The sequence below is a fragment of the Helianthus annuus genome, chromosome 15 (genome assembly GCF_002127325.2).
Source record: "Helianthus annuus cultivar XRQ/B chromosome 15, HanXRQr2.0-SUNRISE, whole genome shotgun sequence".
Classification (NCBI taxonomy): Eukaryota; Viridiplantae; Streptophyta; class Magnoliopsida; order Asterales; family Asteraceae; genus Helianthus; species Helianthus annuus.
The window spans coordinates 164,285,851-164,305,962 of record NC_035447.2 but is presented as its reverse complement, the minus strand read 5'-3'; the positions used below and the strand labels follow the sequence as shown (position 1 = coordinate 164,305,962).

General features: G+C 40.1%; 2 protein-coding genes across 2 annotated transcripts; one reads left to right on the top strand and one right to left on the bottom strand.

Annotated features, from left to right (window-relative positions):
• Window positions 1-484: 484 nt before the first annotated feature.
• On the top strand, window positions 485-2,108 carry LOC110914504. The gene is made up of 3 exons (XM_022159293.1): window positions 485-1,146; window positions 1,321-1,437; window positions 1,529-2,108. The coding sequence occupies exons 1-3, from the start codon at window positions 485-487 to the stop codon at window positions 2,106-2,108; spliced, it is 1,359 nt and encodes a 452-aa protein (XP_022014985.1).
• Window positions 2,109-10,449: 8,341 nt separating this feature from the next.
• On the bottom strand, window positions 10,450-11,364 carry LOC110914503. The gene has a single exon (XM_022159292.1). It carries the CDS (start codon window positions 11,362-11,364, stop codon window positions 10,450-10,452), a length of 915 nt encoding a protein of 304 aa, XP_022014984.1.
• Between the last annotated feature and the right edge of the window lie 8,748 nt (window positions 11,365-20,112).

The window sequence follows — 20,112 nt, the reverse complement described above, 5'->3', positions numbered from 1 at the left end:
AAGGGAGAGTTGTCGTTTTTCTGCATGGAGGCGTTTAAGCCCGCTGCTGAGGGTGCTATGGGAGATCATAGTAAACCTCCTCTGCCGGTCAAGGGTTTAGCAAGTCGCATAGTTAATATTGATGGCAATCCGCTGCTTCCTCGTCGTGGTACTGTTACCGAACCAAGAAAGATAAACATTATCGATGAACTTTCTAAGATTACTACTCCGGTTACTCTTGAAGCGGAGCGTCAGAGTTGTGAATCTTCGGGTATTGCGAAAGACGGCCAAGAATGTTCGGGTAGTGGGAAAGACGGTCATGATGGTATTATGGGGGAAAAGAGTGAAAAGGGTAGTTATCCTAAACCTAAATCTTATGCGGATTCTCTCCTTGCAAACAAGCCAGTGAAGCTGAATGAATTTCAGGTCTCTCGCGAGTGAAAACTTGCATGAGGGACGTGATGTTGTTCTCCCAAGAGAATCTGTCTGGTTAGCTCGAGATAAGATGGCAAACACGCTTTATGGTTATTTCCTTGAGGATCGAGTTGCTTATCCTGTTGTGGAGTATTTTGTGCGGAACAATTGGAAGAAATATGGTATTCAAAAGTCGATGATGAATGATAACGGATTCTTTTTCTTCAAATTCTCGGACGAGGCAGGTTTGTTGAATGTGTTGAAGGATGGCCCATGGATTATTCGGTCTCAACCATTATTTCTAAATGTTTGGAGCCCGACTACTAAACTGGAAAAAAAGGGTGTCAAAAAGGTGCAGATATGGGTAAAAATCCATGATGTCCCAATTGCTGCTTACACGGAGGATGGTCTAAGTTTAATTGCAACTACAATTGGAGAGCCGAAAGCTTTGGATTCTTATACTTCAGCGATGTGCACGGATATGTGGGGCCGAAGCAGTTATGCGAGAGCGTTGGTAGAGGTGTCGGCTGATAAGCAATTAAGGGAGGAAATCAAGTTAGCCGTTCCTGATCTGGAGGGGGAGGGGTTTGTTAAGGAATCGTTGTCGGTTGAATACGAATGGAACCCGTTGCGTTGTGCTCACTGTTGTGTGTTTGGTCATTCTGACGATCATTGCCCGTACCAACCTAAGATCCAGATTAATGCTCATAATGCTTCTAAGAATGGCAAGAAACCGGTGGTGGATGAGGAGGGGTATACGGGGGTTTATGGTTAGAAGGCCGCCAGGAAGTCTGGTTTCCCGATTAACAAGCCGAAGCCAAAATTTGAGTACCGGCCCGTGGTAGCTAAAAAAAGCCAAGATACGGGAGGGTCGCGTGAACCAAAGTTTCAAACGGCTAACCCGTTTGATATTCTTAATGATCCAAGCGTTAATGAGGTCGGGGAGAGTAGCAAGTCTGGTGATGCTCGGGTTAATGTGGAGGATGAGGTGGTGGAGGAGGTTTATTCGGAGGTAGATGGTTACGATATGGATGGCTTTCTGAGGCAGGGTTCGTCTAAAAATGATTATAAAAAAGGGGCAAGCACTCCTTCTTCGCTGGTTATTAATGGTCAATATCGCCTCTTGGAATATTAGGGGTTTGAACCGCCCTATTAAGCAAGCTGAGGTTCGTCAAACTATCAAAGAGTTTAAACTAAGTTTGTGTGTTGTTCTTGAAACTCATGTTGATCCGTGTAATCTTTCTAATATATGCAAGTCGGTGTTCCGTTCGTGGCATTGGTCTTCTAATGGGGCTCGGTGTAGTAAAGGTACTAGAATTATTGTTGGTTGGAATCCTTGTGTTTTTGATGTTATGGTGCTTTCGCAGACGGATCAGGTTATGCACTTGCAATTGTTTTTTAAACAGGAGAAAAAAATGATGTTTTGTTCTATTATCTATGCTGCGAATTATTATGTATCGCGTAGGGATTTATGGAGTCAACTTTCGTTACATAAAGTGTTGGTCCGTGATGATCCTTGGGTCATGCTTGGTGATTTTAATTCTGCTTTGCATCTTGAGGATAAATCTATGGGTTGTTCATCCGTTTCGGCGAGCATGAGGGAATTTCAGGATTGTGTGGCTGATGTAGAGATGATAGATGAACCGTTCGGGCATCCACTTTACGTGGAGTCAAAAACCGAAGAAAGGAATTGGCTTAATGAAAAAAATCGATAGAATCATGGGGAATTCGCAGTTCATTTCTAAGTTTCCGAATGCTGTGGCGTTGTTTCATCCGGCTAGATTGTCGGACCATTGTTCGTGTGTGTTGAAAATTCAAGATCCGGCTAATCTAAAGCACAAGTCTTTCAAATTTGCCAACTTCTTGGTTCATAAGCCGGAGTTTTTAGACATTGTTAACCGAGGGTGGGATACGAGCATTAACGGTGTGTTTCAGTTTTCTGTTGTGAAGAAGCTTAGATCGTTAAAGTCGCCACTTCGACTCTTATTGTATCAGCAAGGAAATTTGCATAATAAAGTTCAAGACTTGCGGGTTTAATTGGATGGGATTCAGAGTAAAATTGATAATGATCCGTCTTCGGTAGTGCTCCGTGAAGAGGAAATTAGTACCCGACGTGATTATCAGGATGCTCTTTTAGATGAAGAGCGTTTTTTGAAGCAAAAATCTAAGGTGGAGTGGTTGGCTGCCGGCGATATGAATTCCGCATTCTTTCACTCGTCGCTTAAAAACAGAATTCATCATAGCCGTATCAACGTCATTCGAGATTCTAGTGGCAAGGTGTATGAGGATGACGTGGTCCACGAAGCGTTTGTTAAACACTATGAGAATTTTTTGGGAGGCACTCATAGCTCGTCCCTCATGCCATCGCCAGATTTATTCACGAAGTCGTTGGATTCGGATGTAGCGTCTCATATGGTCCATCAGGTTACTCCCGAGGAAGTAAAAAATGCCATGTTTTCGATTGGTTCTGATAAAGCTCCGGGCCCAGATGGTTTCACTGCGGGTTTTTTTAAGGGAGCTTGGCCGATTGTGGGTAGTGAAGTGACTAAGGCTGTGATTGATTTTTTCAATACAGGTAAGCTTCTCCAAGAATTAAACCACACGCTTATCGTTCTTCTTCCTAAGTCCCCCTCCCCGTCTATGGTTACTGATTATCGGCCCATTGCTTGTTGCAATGTCTTTTATAAATGTATTAGCAAGATAGTAGCGGATAGAATTAAAGTGGTTCTGGATGACATCGTTAGCATTAACCAATCGGCCTTCGTGCCTGGTCGTAGAATCTCGGATAATATTCTGTTAACTCAAGAATTGATGCATAACTATCATCGTAACATCGACCCTCCTAAATGTGCTTTCAAAGTTGATATTCAGAAGGCTTATGACACGGTTGATTGGAAGTTTCTCAAAAGCATTTTGGTTGGTTTCGGGTTTCATCACACTATGGTTCACTGGATTATGCTTTGTGTCTCCACTACCACGTTCTCTATTTGTGTTAACGGGGAGGTTCATGGTTATTTTAAGGGTAGGCGTGGATTAAGACAAGGTGATCCGGTCTCTCCTTACTTATTCACTCTAGTCATGGAGGTTTTAACGGCCATCTTACATCATGCGGTAAGGATAGATTCTTCTTTCAAATTCCATAACAAGTGTGAACGGCAACAAATCATTAACCTTTGTTTCGCGGACGACTTGTTTATCTTCTCGAAAGGTGAGATAGCTTCGGCTAGATGCATAATCAAGTCGCTTGACTCATTTTCTAAAATGTCCGGTTTGTTTCCTAGTGTTCAAAAGAGTACAGTTTATTTTTCCAATGTGCCATCTTATGTGAAGACTGCTATTTTGAACCTTATGCCTTTTAAGGAAGGTTCTTTGCCGGTAAAATACTTGGGTGTGCCCCTCATATCCTCGCGGCTTCTGTACAAGGATTGTCAAAGCTTGGTGGAGAAATTGGATAAACGGATCATGCATTGGAGGAATAAGTTACTCTCTTTTGCGGGAAGGTTGCAACTTATCATCTCGGTTTTGTCTTCTCTCCATATTTACTGGTCGTCTGTTTTCCTGTTGCCAAACCGCGTTATCGTTAATTTGGAGGCTAAGATGCGAAATTTTTTATGGTCCCAAGATAGTGCGTTCCAGAAAGGTCGTGCTAAAGTCTCATGGAAAACGGTTTGTGTTCCTAAGTATGAGGGTGGGTTGGGTATTCGTCGGATAGGTGACGTAAATACTGCTCTTATGGCTTCGCATATTTGGAGTATCCTTACTAACCGCCGATCCTTGTGGGTTGACTGGGTTCACGCGTACAAGTTAAGGGGCAAAAGCTTTTGGGCTTGCAAGGTTCCTTCTACATGTTGTTGGTCTTGGAGGAAATTGCTTCAGCTTCGTCCTATTGTGAGAAGATTCATATGGTCCGATATTGGTAATGGCGTTAACACCTCTGCTTGGTTCGATACCTGGAGCGAATTAGGCCCTCTTGGGCAGTTTATTTCTCCTCGTCTCATTACTAATGCAGGGTTTGATATGTCTTCTAAAGTGTCCGATGTTTATTCTAATAATTTATGGAGATGGCCAGATGCGTGGAGGGACCTTTTCCCGGTGCTAAATCAGCTTGATCGCGTGTTTTTGGATCCGAACAAGCCTGATAAGCTTAAGTGGTGTTATGGAGATGATATGCATGACTTTTCTTCCTATCGTGCATGGGATTCGGTGAGGCACCAGGAAGAGCAGGTAAATTGGTCTAGTATTGTGTGGTTTTCGCAGTGCATCCCTCGTCATGCTTTTCTAATGTGGCTTATAATGAGACGGAAGTTGCTTACTCAAGATAAAATTTTGAGCTGGGATATATCGCGAAGAAAGAACATGAACATGCTATGTTGTCTTTTATGTTATGTGAACCACGACTCTCATGATCACCTTTTCTTTGAATGTGAGTTTTCTTCTAAAGTGTGGGTTATGGTTCGGCATAAGGTTGGCATGGATTTGGTTCCGCCAAAGTGGAATGAAGTTGTTATGTGGTTGCGTGATCGTGCCAAGTCGAAATCCGTTAATGACTATGTTGCGAGACTGTTAGTGGCAGCTAGTGCTTACTTCATTTGGCAGGACCGTAATGCTAGATTGTTCAAAAATCAATTGCGTCCTCCGGAAGCTGTTCGTGATCTTATTACTCAACAAGTGCGGTATAAACTTATGGGAGCGAAGCTGAAGGACTGTGCAAATGTTCGAAGGGTCCTCGGGAAGTGGGAGATAAAGGGTTCCGAAATGCATTATGACGGCAGCTGATTAGTTGTTTGTTTTGCGCTAAGTTGTCTAGTTAATGGTTGTCTAGTGGTTTTCTGTTTATCGGTTGTTTTGGGTTTGGTTTGTTTTGTATTTCTGGTTTTTACCGTCATAGGGCATGTCCTATGATGGAACTAGTGTAGGCTTTCTACACTACTTGTGTTTTTTGGTTGTGAATATATAAAATCACCGGGGTAACCCTTTACCCAAAAAAAGATTGTACTTGAGGTTTGCCCTGCATCCCTCTTAGTTTCCAACTCTTTGATATAGGTTGGACAATTCCTATTTAAATGTCCTATCTCTCCATACTCAACGTATGGATCGTTCGTGGCAACCTTTGCCTTCTTATATTTTGGTTTCAGTGGTTTCGCTTTAGTCGTTCTTTTCTTTTTCCCTTTGAATTTCCCGTTACCATTTTCAACATTTGCTTTGGTGTCGGGGTGATGCCCTTTCTAGTTTCCACCTTCATTGATCGTTAGAATGGATAAAGCCCTTTTATCCATATTGAGCCTTTCGAGGTGATCAATGTGGCTTTTCATCTTAAAGACATAAGATAAGACCGATTGGGTTTCCTCCATTCGACATGCATGAAGCGCTCGAACCATTTCGATGCGTTCTACACTTAGGAACATTTCCTATAATTGGTTAATCATGTCGTATGCCTATGATGTTCAAAATCCTTTTGAATCTCGGGAATCATAATTCCTAACATGAGGCAAGAGGCTTGCATAGTATCCTCGATATACTTAATCCAATCGTTATAGGCAACCTTATCTTCCATAAGATGTTCATCGGGATTAGGATCGTTTAACACATAGGATATCTTTTCTTACTTGAGAACGATTCTTAAGTTTCGATATTAATCCATGAAGTGTTATGATTGAGACGATCCTTTTTGTGACACCTGTGTCACTTCAACCATCAAACAAATACCAAACCAATGTAATATTGTATTTCATACTTGGGATTTGTATAAACATGTGTATCATTCGTACATATCAACTCTTGTTCGATTTCGGGCTCTAAATCGCTTTCTGGAGGGTTATAAGCGCACTGATGCGTAAATATAACCAGTTTAATGCAACAAACACTCTGGAATAGTGACATAGGCTTAACATACCTTAAATAACCTTTACATAACTTAGAAATAAGTTTTGGAAGGTTTGGTATGCCGAAATCAAGTTTATTCGCTTACGGGGACTAAATTCGACAAACTACGAAAGTATGCCAATTTAAACTGTAACGAACATTCCGGAACATGATCATAAGTTAAACACACCCTAAATATCCTTCACATAGCTTAGAAATAGTCTTTGAGGTGTTCGGTGTGCTAAAATAAACTTTATGCTCATTCATGGACTAAAAGCGTCAAAAAGTGCATAAGTTTGCATTTTCGCGCATAACTTACGTTCTGAATACATCCGGACATCCAAAAATTTATGCAAGCCTTAAAATATTTTATTTGTGTTTGGCATGAGAAAAATCCATTCGTCGCGTATTTTGGATCATCTTTCGCGCTTATGCGCATTCCGTCGTAATTAAGCGAACATCGCGATCGTACGGCCAAACGAACCAACCTCCGGCATATTTTTGGGCATGTTTCATGTCCACAATGTTTAGGCATTATTTTAGGGCCTTAAAATTGGCTTTACGGGCCTTAGAAGTGTTGGAAATGGCTTAAATATGCAACAGGGACTAAAACTGTCATTTCTGAAAGTTTGTGCTGATCAGACAAGCCCAGGCGGCCCGCCTGAGATTTGTGTGTATCCTGACGTGGGCCGCGTGGCCTCCCCAGACCTGCATTTTTGTTGCAAACAGCTGTTTACAGCTGTTAATCACTTCAAAACCACTTGTAAATGGTATTTTCCATCCATGGGCTGAATCTATGGGTGCCCAAGGTTTCCCAAAACAATGGGCCCATGTGTACGGCCGAGATCGAAGCACGTTTCGCGATGAACGATCCTAACGGTTGTGCCATGCCTATATAAACCCAACCCACTTCATTCTTTCCCCACTTGATTTCTGAGATTTCTCTAAGTTGGGGTGTTCCATCACCTCATACCTGAGAATACTTGGAAAATCAAACTTGCTGGGACCTTCTATAAGTATTCTTCGCGTTTGTCATTCGTTTTAGCGTTAAAGTCAAAATGCGTTTGACTTTCTTCATTGACCAGTTTATGGTCAACGCGAAGTTCGTTTGAACTTCATAACGTGAGCGTAATCACGATGGTTATAGTCCCTAGTGACTATACCCATTGATTACCACGTTATCTAGGCTCAGTGACGAGTCGTAGTTTCGGCCAAAATGCGTTTCCTCGCGTATTTTGTAACCAAACTACTCTAGGGTATCAAAACCGTTTGTTTTGATACCAAACCTGTTTTCTAACTTTACTAAACATGTTCTAGCCTGTTTAGCTCGTCGCTTTTAGAATTGTGCTTGTTTAGGGTCGTAAAGGTAAGCGATCTAATCAATCGCTTATACTTTCGAACCCGACCCATTTGGTCGATCATTAGGATCCGACCAAACACTTTAGGTGACCATAGTTGTATAGGGAATAACCTTCCGAGGTTATACCTTATGGTCACGTCGTTTAAGTAGTTGTATGATAAGTAGTTCTTATGCCTTAGGTAAATTACCAAAATGCCCTTTTTGCGCTAAAATTCATTTTAAGCCTATGTAACGTAACTTTTGACATATAAACTGTTTTGGCAACCATATTAAACATGTTAAGGCATATCTTGCTTGTCATAGGACTAGTTAGGCATTCCGAACGCATTTTACGCGAACGACGCGTTAAAGTAGCATAAGCTACCTAAACGGGTCGTAATGGGTCGTAAGCACTTAGGTTAGGTTTCATTTTAGTATGTAGGCTTTGTTAGACCACATCATATGAGCTCCAATAGTCATTTGGTTTACGAAACCTCATACTATCCGATCTTCCGAGTTAGGTCCGGTTATTAATGTAGTTACCTATATTAGGTGCCGTTTGATTTCCGTGATCCCTCTAGCTTTGCTTGGTTGCTAGTCAAGACTTCTAAGCACCCTCAAGTGAGTACATAGACCCCTCTTTTACTGTTTTCCAAACATTTTGGGGTGAAACACATGTGCCTACTTGTTACTTTCATGATTTCATGCTTTTATATCATATACTTGCTATGTTCACTAGTACACTATTAGTACATGATTTTATTATGTTTTAGCTATGTATGCCCATTGTGTGCATACTTAGTACATCGTTTTACATAACATTTCATGCTATGTATGTTCATCATACTTAGTACATTTTACATTTCATGCTATGTATGTTCATCATACTTAGTACATTTTACATCACATGCTATGTATGTTAATCATACTTAGTACATTTCACATCACATGCTATGTATGCCCGTTGTGTGCATACTTAGTACATCGTTTTACAAGACATTTTATGCTTTGTATCATGCTATGTATGTCCATCCGTCGCATACTTAGTACATTGTTTGTGCATTCTTACCTATGGTTTGGTTATTACATATTTCACTTGCCATACATGACATTTTGTTTACACATTACTTGATTGACATTTGACAACGGTTTAGACATGGGCAATTTTACATTGGTGGTTTATGTGGGTAAGTGATTTGAGTAACGAGACGTGTGTAATGTGATGCAAGCATGGTGGATACGCCGCTGGTACTTCCTATATATAAATGCTTGTATTATATTACATGGCGTAGCGTTATTTAAATCATTCATTTGGACTTATACATTTTTACACAAATAACATATATTTCACAAGACATTGTTTTACAAAACAGTTTGTTTTATACAAACTCCTTTTTACTTGGTTATTCACTTAACCTTACATCATTCTTTTTAACTATACCTATCTATCATCATTTTCAAACGTTTTATAAAAGCAAACACTTAAACTGGATTTATGACAAGTTTTTGGTTAAACATTTTCTTAACCTAAGTCATGAATCCTGTTTTTTTTTTTTTATAAAACCTATGTACTCGCCAACATTTTTATGCTGACGTATTTTCACATGTGTTTCAGGTACAGTAGTTGGTGTTATATGATGATGATGTTGGTGTATGCTCACATAGGAATGGACGAGGCCTTAGTGACATTAAAAGATGCAAGACTAGTTAATTATGTTATGTTTCTTTATTGCTAAGACATTGCAACTCACTTGATTTAATAAAATGAAACAATTTATTCCATGGTTATGAAACAATGATTCTGTTACAACACTCCCCGACGTTTCCGCCACGTTTTGTTGTTTTACGTGGTCGGGGTGTGACAGAAAAGTTGGTATCAGAGCCAATGTGTGACAACTCGTGTTTTCGAACCCGTCCTTGTGATGTAAGTAACGTATGTGAACTTGATTGACTTATTGAATGTTATGACATTATGATATGTGATTATGTGAACTATTGCGAGTAATGAATGTTATGTGCAATGTGTAATGTATGTATGTATATAAATGAACTGAAACGCACAACACATAATCGATCGCACAAGCCCCTTTGGGCCGTATAGCTTGCATTCGGATCAATGGCAGCCCAATTAAGGGCCGGCCCACTTCTCTTATACGTACAAACACACACCATGAGGGAGTGGTTCTCCATTTGTTTGCTAAACACTCTATACACAAAAACCCTAGCTCTCCTCTCTCTCTCTCTCTCTCACGCTCAAACCCGACGGCCATCACCTCGAAGATTTTCTTGTTCGTTGTACGGATCATCTATCCCCAATCGGTTAGTGTGGAATGATTGATGATATTATTTTATGTGTGATGTAATAATCTTGTATGATGTATAGTAGACTAGGTTGCATTTAAAAAAAAATAATCTTGTATGATAATCTAGGGTTCTTGATAGCATGATTGATTATGATGTTAATTGATAGTGTATTGATAATCGACTGCCATGCTATATGTTTCGGATTGTTGATCATGTGATAATGTTCTAGCCGATCGGATATGTTATTGATTTTTGTTGTTCGGTTATCATAAATTATTGATAGGATTGAACATATAACCGGTTGAATCTTTATGAAACCGGATCATGTTGATATGCTTTAGTGTTAGGATTGTTTTTTTTTTGGGTAAAGGGTTACCCCGGTTAATTTTATTACCACCAAACCAAATAAAACCAAGTGAAGGCAAAAAACACCTCCAGTTCTCAAGTATGACATGCCATACAAGAGTAAAACAAGCGACACAAACTAGATATCACACTATCAGTACAACTCGAGTCTTTCAACTCTAAAACAATATAACGCAAACAACTAATCAGCCGCAGTCATCATCCGCAACAAGCAACCCTCGAGGTAAGCTCCACTCCTGCAAGACATGCTCCGTGTGGACAGAATACCGAAACCTCATAGTGTGTAGCTTCATTCGGACCGTAAACAAAACGACCTCGGTAAGCTGTTCTTTCGTTCTCCTTTTCGGTGTGAATAATCTTCTATTCCGTTCCTCCCAAACAAAGTAGACTGTTGCACCAACAACCAGCTTCGCAATGACATTTGCCGCCTTTTTTGAGTTAGCTATACTTAATAGATATTCAAAGATGTCATTCCATGAATTTTGAATAGCGCCCATGCCAGCTTTTTCCCGAACCCCATACCAAATATTCTTGGCTTCATCACACTCAAAAAACAAGTGCTCATGCGAGTCAGGCCCCCTTGAACACAACGAGCAGCATAACAGGTTAAGATTCATATTGCCCGAGTTCCATCGACTCATGACATCATGGGTTTTCAATTTTCGAAGAACAAGCAACCATAAGAGAAAAGAGTGGCGAGGTATAGCTTGCGGAAACCATACTATACTTGCCCATTGAACCTCATTATGCGAATGCCTCACATCATCCCACGGCGTTGACGTACTAAAATCAGTTTTTCGGCCGCCATTTGTACACCAAACCAAACTGTCATGATCATTTGTGTTTAATTCCGGTACCTGCATATCGAGCAAACCCGGAAACCGAGTAAACCAAGCCTCCGGCCACACCCATTCGCCATTAATACAAACATCAGCTACACAAGAGCTCATATTAAAACCCGCATTAGCAATGGTTCTAGGAGAAATAAAACTACCAAGCGGACACATTGCATCCCATTTATCAAACCAAGCACATGTGTTTGCCCCATCCCCAAGTTTCACCCATATATTATTTCGTATACTCTGTCTTAGCCCTAGCATCTTTCGCCAACTCCAGGTTATGTTATTTTTTACTGGAACCTCCTAAAAATTTCTCTCGCGAATACGGTATGCATGAATCCACTTGACCCATAGCGATTCCCGGTTCGTAAGCAGACTCCAAATGTGTGCCACCATTAGAGCTTTATTCATATCCCCGATCCTACGGATGCCCAACCCCCCTTCTGTTCTTGGCAAACAAACTATTTTCCAGTTAACCTTCGCTTTACCTTTAATGCCATTTCCTTGAGCCCAAAGGAACCTCCGCATGCGATCCTCCAAATCATTGATGATACATTTAGGGAGAATGAAAACCGAAGCCCAATACACATGCAACGAAGATAGAACCGATCGAATAAGCTGTAACCTGCCCGCAAAAGATAAACTCTTATTTTTCCAATCAGTAATTCTAACTTCCATTCTATCCACCAAAACTTTACAATCTTTGTAATAGAGGCGAGACGAGATAAGCGGAACACCAAGATACTTCACTGGGAGAACCCCTTCCTCAAATGGCATAATAGCTAGAATACGAGCTTTCACAGAACTAGCCACGTTACCGAAGAAAACCGTACTCTTTAGCAAACTAGGGACAAGACCAGACATATTCTTGAATTTATCCAGCGAGTCCATAATCACCCTAGCCGATTTCGGGTCCCCTCGAGCAAACAAAAATAAGTCATCCGCGAAACAGAGATTAATAATTCTTTGCTTTTCACATTTAGCATGAAACCTAAAATCCATTGATTCCATAACCTGCTTCTGAAGAACCAAGGTCAGTACCTCCATCACCAATGTAAAAAGATAAGGCGACATAGGGTCACCCTGACGCAGACCGTGTCTTCCTTTAAAGTACCCGTGCATATTTCCATTAATCGCTATAGAAAACGATGTGGAAGAGACACACGCCATAACCCATGTCACCATTTTCGAATGAAACCCAAACCCCACTAACGCTTCTTCTAGGAATTTCCATTCAACCGTATCATAAGCCTTTTGGATATCCACCTTAAGCGCACATCTAGGAGGACCTATATTGCGATGATAATTATGCATAAGCTCCTGAGTCAACAGGATATTATCAGAAATTCTTCTACTCGGAACAAAGGCCGATTGGTTTATACTCACAATATCCCCCAATCCTTCCTTAATTCGGTTAGAGATGATCTTACTGATGCACTTGTAAAGAGTATTACAGCACGAAATAGGTCTAAAATCAGTTACGAGAGCCGGAGTTGATACCTTCGGAATTAATGATAGCACCGTATGGTTCAGCTGCTGAAGAAGCCTACCGTTGTTAAAAAACTCCCTAATCGCTTTACACACCTCCTCACCAACAATATGCCAAGACTTTTTGAAAAAGACAGACATATAACCATCCGGGCCTGGCGCTTTGTTACCCGTAATAGAGAACATCACATTCTTAATTTCCTCATCTGTCACATTACGAACCATAAAGTCAGTGGTTTCCACCGAAAGCTTCTGATGAAATAATTCTGGCGACGGCTGAATCGTTGTATCAGCTGTAGTACCAAAGAACTCCATATAATGATCTACTAAAACTTGTGGCACTTCACTACCTTCAAAAAATTGCCCCGCAGCGTTGCGAATTGTGGAAATCCGACTTCGATGATTCTTAGCTTTAACAACATTAGGAAAGTAACTTGTGTTAGAGTCTCCCAAAGATAGCCAGTCAACCTTCGATTTCTGTTGCAAAAAGGATGCTTCATCCCGAACAGCCTCCTTATACATCTGTAGAACCTTTTCATGATTCAACAATAACTCATCATTACCCGGGTCCGTTACCAACTCCATCTGGCACTCCTCCAACCGCTTCCTCAGCTTTACCACGTTCTTATGCAGATTGCCTTGGCTATAAAGAAGTTTCCTTAACGGACTCTTTAAAAGCTTAAGCTTCGACACCACTTTATACATGGTATGCCCCGAACATTCCGTTTCCCAAGCCCGTTTAACATCTTCAAGAAAGCCCCTTTTATCAGCAATTAAATTAACAAATTTAAAAGGTTTCGCTTTGTCTCGTTGCACATTTGGGAGAGTAAGAACACATGGAGTATGATCCGAGATTCTGAAAGGCAAGAATCGGGCCCCCGAATTCGGAAATACATCCGTGAATTGCACATTCACTAACACACGGTCAAGTTTCCTAAAGATTGTATTACCATTCCTCTGTTTGTTCGTCCACGTGTAGTGAAACCCCGAGCTATTAATATCAAACACATCAATCTCATTTACACAGTCTTTGAATTCTCTTGTCCCAATATTTGTCATAGAAGAACCCGTATAAGTATCATCAAAGGCTAGAGTGGCGTTAAAATCACCCATTAACACCCATGGCTTACTTCGCATAAAAGAATGATGGCCACATAGATCATCCCATAACTTACGCCTCTCTTTGTAGTGATTTTCCGCATACACAAAAGAGCAAAAAAACGATTTCTTATCCAGCTTAAATATAATCTGCGTGGGAATCACCTGATTTGTTTGAGCAAGAATCATAACATCCACTTTGTGATCATCCTACCCAACCATTATTCGGGTTCCACCCAAGCAATTACTAGCATTAGAATACCATTGCCAATTATTACATACCTTCCTACAAACATCTGAAACGTTTGAAATATCCACATGAGTCTCCATAATCGCACAAACTTGAAGATGATTATCATTGATAATCTGCCGAACCTCCTTTTGTTTAAGGGAGTGGTTCAGACCCCTTATATTCCACGCACCGATACTAACCATTGGAAACCTCTTGACCGGGTGTGCTTGCACCCTCAGATTTTTTACCTTCCTTTCTTCCATCCATGTACTTTGGAATATCCGAAAGTAGATCATCTAGCGAAACCTCATCCGATAGGATATCATGTTTGTAACACCCCGTCCCGGAACGGGCCGGCGTGTCACTATAACAGTAGTCAGATCAAAAACATAATTCCATTTATACTTAAATGTATTACAAGGCTTTACAGCTTAATGAAGGATATCTAATCCATTATAATTATTTCTACCGTCTTTTCTAAACACTCGAGCACTCTTCCATTTTCTGTCCCAGCTTGTCTTGATAACCTGACATAAAGAAGAAAACAACAACAACAAAAAACGTACGTCTGAGCAAAATTTCGAAAGTTTTGCCCAGTGTGCGGATAGAGGAAAACAAAAGCTTATTTTATTTTGATAACCGGATGGAACTTGACGATGCAAATAACTTAATTTCATAATCATATCTTACGGATGTACCCATGAGCAAACTTAAAACGTGACAATACACAGGTAGCTACTCCTGCATAATTATCACATGAGATGGCGAATTGGCATACCCGTTATCCACCTCCTTATACTTATACTTAAATCCTAGGATCGATCCATACGCCTCCTAATAGCCTTATGTACCACACTTGTACTTAAGAGACGCCGTGAACTGATCTCTCCGTCACGGATGGAGCACATGATGTTGATGCCACAACAACATGCTCGTGGGACACTCCACGAGAAGCGATACTCAGGGTATCAGAGTACAAATGGTCTTATTCACATAACTTATAAAACTTATTTTCAGAACAGAACGGAACATATATTGGAACATGCGATAATGAGTACAACTTAACAGAAAAACTATCGCATGACATGAAACTAAATGATTAGAATAGGAATCGAACGGTCTGTCAAATGAATCGATAATCAAAGCCGTGAGGAGTTTTTTTTAAAAACAAGACATAGTAATTTAAAACAATTTGACTTGAGTAACATAATACTTATATATCATATTAAACTTGTAACTTATTTTCAAGTAACTTATAAGTCTTAAGATATTTAACTTGTAACTTGTAAAATACGAATCTTTGGCGAGATTGAAAATATAAGAGTGGAACCAGTCATCAAGGTATGGTTATCAATCCTATCTTGACAATTTCGTCCCCAAAATGTGGTTTATTAAACGAAACAAGATAAAACCTTGACTCGTTAATAAGGAACCACTAGAGTAGGAAATGAAACTTGTATAAAATAAACCATTTTCTAAATAACTGATGTAAAACAAAACCTTTTCAAAACGTTTGTAACTTTCAACACATGTTTCATAACTAAATCTTAATACGGAGTCTATAACTTATTTCATAACTTAATCTTAATACGGAATCTATAACTTATTTCATAACTTAATCTTAATACGGAATCTATAACTTATTTCATAACTTAATCTTAATATGGAAACTTAAATTCAGGAACGACATCAATCAAAAGAAAGGGATTCTATCCGTACCCAACGGACATAAATCGACAGAAAGGGTTCTTATAAAAACGACATAAATCGAAATAAGGGATTCTTATAAAAACGACATAAATCGAAAGAAAGGATTCTACCCGTACGATATATCAGAATTGACAGAAATCGAAAGAAAGGAATCTACCCGTACGGAATTTATAACTTAATCTTAATATGGAATTTATAATCAAGAATGACATACTTGTATCAAAACGACATAAATTGAAAGAAAGGATTCTACCCGTACCCAACGGACATAAATCGATAGAAAGGAATTCTATCCATCCAGAACTTATAACTTATAACTTAATCTTAATACGGAATTCTTATATTCAAACGACATAAATCGAAAGAAGGGATCTTTTATACAAACAACATAGATCGAAAGGAAGGAACCTATCCGTACCTTAAAATTTCCAAGTGATGCTACCTTGTTTCCAATTGTAGATTCATACGGACAGAGTTTAGCTTACTGATTATCCTCTTAACCTAATTTGCACACAACTAGGTAATTAACTAATACAGCTTTGACGATAACTCACGAGATTAAACCTTCACAACAATTAACAAGTGCAATACTTCAACTCATTTATCGAATTATCGACAAACGACAAAGTATAATACTTAATAATTCGATCGGATTCACAACGAATAACAGAGCATAGTCCGAATTAGAACAGCACTCAAATATTCAAGTCGAAATCACGATGAACAATAAAGTATAAGCTCAATTTTGAGCAGCACTCGGACAATCGTCGGATAGTTATAATCGATCGGATGTTGAATCGTAATAGCGATCGAGTTATTACCCTGATTGCGGCAGCGATTCGAGATCGGTGTGTGTTGTTGGACTGTTTCGACGATATCTCAGCCTACAGAGAGAGTTTTCTCGTCGTTCAAGTGCCCAATTTCAAGTCCCAGACTCCTCTATTTATACCCGAAATTTGACCCTGTCGCGTAGCGCGAGGGGTACCCCCTATGGTCGTCGCGCTACGCGAGGGGTAACCTATTTTCTATAGGTAGCCACGTCCCTAACTAGGCTTGCTGAGTCGACGATTCGGCCAATAGCATTTAGACAACGTTTTTATGAAGATAATCGTCAACTAGGTTTTACCCCCCCTGAGTTTTAGGGACCCTGATCCTGATTCTGATGATTCTGAAAATTTTAGGGTTGGTGCAGAATTACTTGGGTGTCTTAATTAGGGTTTTCTAGTGGTTAATGATTTTAAATTTAGGGGCATTACAATGTTTTTGCCCTTTATTGCTTTGTTTACTCGGGTCCCCATAGTTGGGTGGATTATCGTTAGTGTGAGAACTCGAGTTTCTGACTTTCACTTTCGCATTAGATGCGCGTTGACTTTGACTGTTTAGTTGTTTGGATTGTGGACTTGAAATTGTACGCGTTGTGTTTTAATGAAACGTATTGTCGTTTTGCCTATATGTGATTACTTGCTGTGGTAGAAAATAATATTAGAATTATTATTAAAACGCTTAGTCTAGATCACGAAACATGACATACAGATCGAAGGATCACGAAAGATAACCTTAGGTTCGAAGGATCTCGAAACATACCCTTCGAGCAAAGATAGGATCCTTCGACATCTTTCGGCCCGAAGGATCACGAAACATATCCTTCGACATCTTTCGGCCCAGTCTTTCTAATGGGCTTGGCCCATTCCTGTGATACGTTTATATACGTGAATGCATGTAAACCGATAGTTACTTCCAAAAACCCTAGTTCCCTTGTGTGTGTGTGACGGCATAGCAGACCCATTCCCTGTTCGAAGGATTTCATTCCGTAATCCAGATTTTCGGTTAGTGTCTATATTGATTTGTGATTATGTGTTTTTGATTTATCGAGTATGAATGTGCGAATCGGACATGAGCTTATTAGATGTAGTCGGCCGAACATGGTTGATTGATCAGCCGGACATATAATCAGATTTGCTTAATCGGCCGGATTGTTTGTATGATGTTAATCTGTTTAATCGATCATGTATGTGATGTATCCGAACGGTTCAGTTAGTATGATTGGTTGTCTATACTTGAAGTTTTGATGTTGTTCTAATAGAATTTGCATGATAGTGGATTGGAGCCGGTTCGATTATGTTGTTATGTTAAATTGGATGATCATATCTAAGTGTAATGATCATGTGAATCGACAAGAATGTTGTTAGGGTTTATAAGGGTTCTTGATAAAATACCATGTTTAGTCGATAATTGGGTTAATTGATTTGTGGGTTGGTGTTAATTGGAAACTGCTATGTGATTGTAACCGAATACTGGAATTTGTGTTAATTGATAATCACGGATAAACTTGGAAACTTTGAGTAAATGTAACTGATATTTACCGAAAGATACTTGCTAGTTGAAACATAGTTGTTGAGACCGAAAGATACTTGTCCTTCGAGCCATAGTAGTGTTGACCGAAGGATAGCATTGACCGAAACATAATTAGGTTGACCGAAAGATGACAGTTGGTCGAAAGATGACATTAGGTTCGAAACATAACATTTGGTCCGAAAGATAACTGTGATAACTGTTGACCGAAAGATAAGGGTGGATCGAAAGATATATGGTTATGAACATACTTTGAATGATGGAATGTATGCTTGATTTATTTGGCATGCCATGCTTGGTGATGAATGTTAACATTTGTATTCGTGTACACTAGTTGATGATTAAATGTGAAATGATACGTGTTGTGCCGATATGCAAACTGACTGTTATGTGATACATGATTGATGCATGATGTTGGCTATCAAGCACTATGTGACATTAGATTGCATGCGTATCATTGCGAACATGAACTGATTTGTTATACGTGCATACAATAGGACGTGATTAATTACTTGTGAGTGCATAACCTAGCATACCGAGCAAACCAAGGTGAGTTCACACTCCTACTAAGGCATGGGATTCCCGGGTCGTGGGAATGGGTTAAAGGTTTCAATTGACTTATAACGTACAAACGCTTTTCCTAGACTATCACCTATCATGGTCCTCGGATGTCAGGACGGTTCCGTAGGTTGGGATAACACCTACGTGGTTCCGTAGGTTGGATAACACCTACGTGGTCATATGCCATTACTGCCTCGGATGTCAGGCACGCACGTAAAACCTACGTGTACGCATTACTTACTTCTATCCTCGGTACAAAGGATACGTACGTGAAACCCACGTACACCCCATACGCGCTACTGTTCTCGGACGAAGAACAGGGATAATACGAATAGTCTAGTGGTCACATAACATGGGAAGCCCCCACCTGTATAACTTACTATTGGCCCTGTAGAGCCACCCGTTACTTACTATTACGCATTTACTTACTGTGAACTCGCTCAACTAGTTTGTTGATTATTCTGTTACATGCCTTGCAGATCGTTAGGTACTTGGAGCTTGCACTGGAGAAGCGGGTCGTTGTGGGCAAGGATCGTGGTTTCTACGATTGAACTATTATGACATTTGAAACTATTAACTACTGTTGGTTTATTTACTATGCTTCCGCTACACTTTGAAACTATGGTTATGTTTTGAACACCTATCGTATTGAATGGATGGTTTACATTTATTTTACTTAATATTAATTACATGTTCAATATGATTGGTGGCTTGATCCTGGTCAGTCACGCTCCCAAGCGGTGATACTCCGCGTGTGGATTTGGGGGTGTGACAGATTGGTATCAGAGCCATTGGTTATAGAGAACTTGGTTTTAATATGGAAAAAAAAAAACGTTTTTATTAAAACCAGACTATAACCAGAACAGTGCTCTCAACGATCCACAACGACGCTTCGCTCCACGTGCAAGACTCAACTTCCTAGGTAATAAGGTTTATGTTTATTGCCTACATGCTAGAATTTGCATAGAACTTTGCTCGTAGTATGCTTACATTACTTTGCTCACAACTTGTCATTGCATGAGAATACTTATGTGCTTACACTCTTCTGTCATCGCACTATTCGCGAACCTTTCTCACTTATGTTGCCTTTGATGTGAAGATCAATGGCCGCACGAATTAACATGACTCAAGCCCAGCTAGAGGCTCTCGTTGCTGCGGCAGTTGCAGCCGCCCAAGCAGGTAGTATACCCTGCAGTATAGACACTAGGATCTTTAGATCCTACATTAATTCTCGTACTTAACTTTGCCCTATTCGTACACAATAGGTCAACCCGCTCAGCAACAACCTGGGTGCACCTTCAAGAATTTCATGGATTGTCGTCCTAGCTCGTTCAGTGGCACGGAGGGAGCAGTTGGACTCCTCCACTGGTTTGAAAAGCTCGAGTCGGTTTTCGAAATGTGTGAATGCCCTGAGGCTCGCAGGGTGAAGTTCGCCACTGGCACACTTGAAGGGATTGCGCTCACTTGGTGGAACGCACAAGTGCAGATCTTAGGGTTGGCAGCTGCTAACGCCACACCCTGGAATGATTTCAAAGAACTGATCAAGAGGGAATACTGCACTAGAGAAG

Excerpts from the sequence above, each read along its gene's own strand:
- LOC110914504 (XM_022159293.1), top strand. The coding sequence starts at position 485 with ATGGCAAACACGCTTTATGGTTATTTCCTTGAGGATCGAGTTGCTTAT. Across the intron at positions 1,147-1,320 it reads CCGGTGGTGGATGAGGAGGG|CGTTAATGAGGTCGGGGAGA; the intron begins GTATACGGGGGT and ends TAATGATCCAAG. Across the intron at positions 1,438-1,528 it reads GATATGGATGGCTTTCTGAG|GGGTTTGAACCGCCCTATTA; the intron begins GCAGGGTTCGTC and ends TTGGAATATTAG.
- LOC110914503 (XM_022159292.1), bottom strand. The coding sequence starts at position 11,364 with ATGCTAGGGCTAAGACAGAGTATACGAAATAATATATGGGTGAAACTT.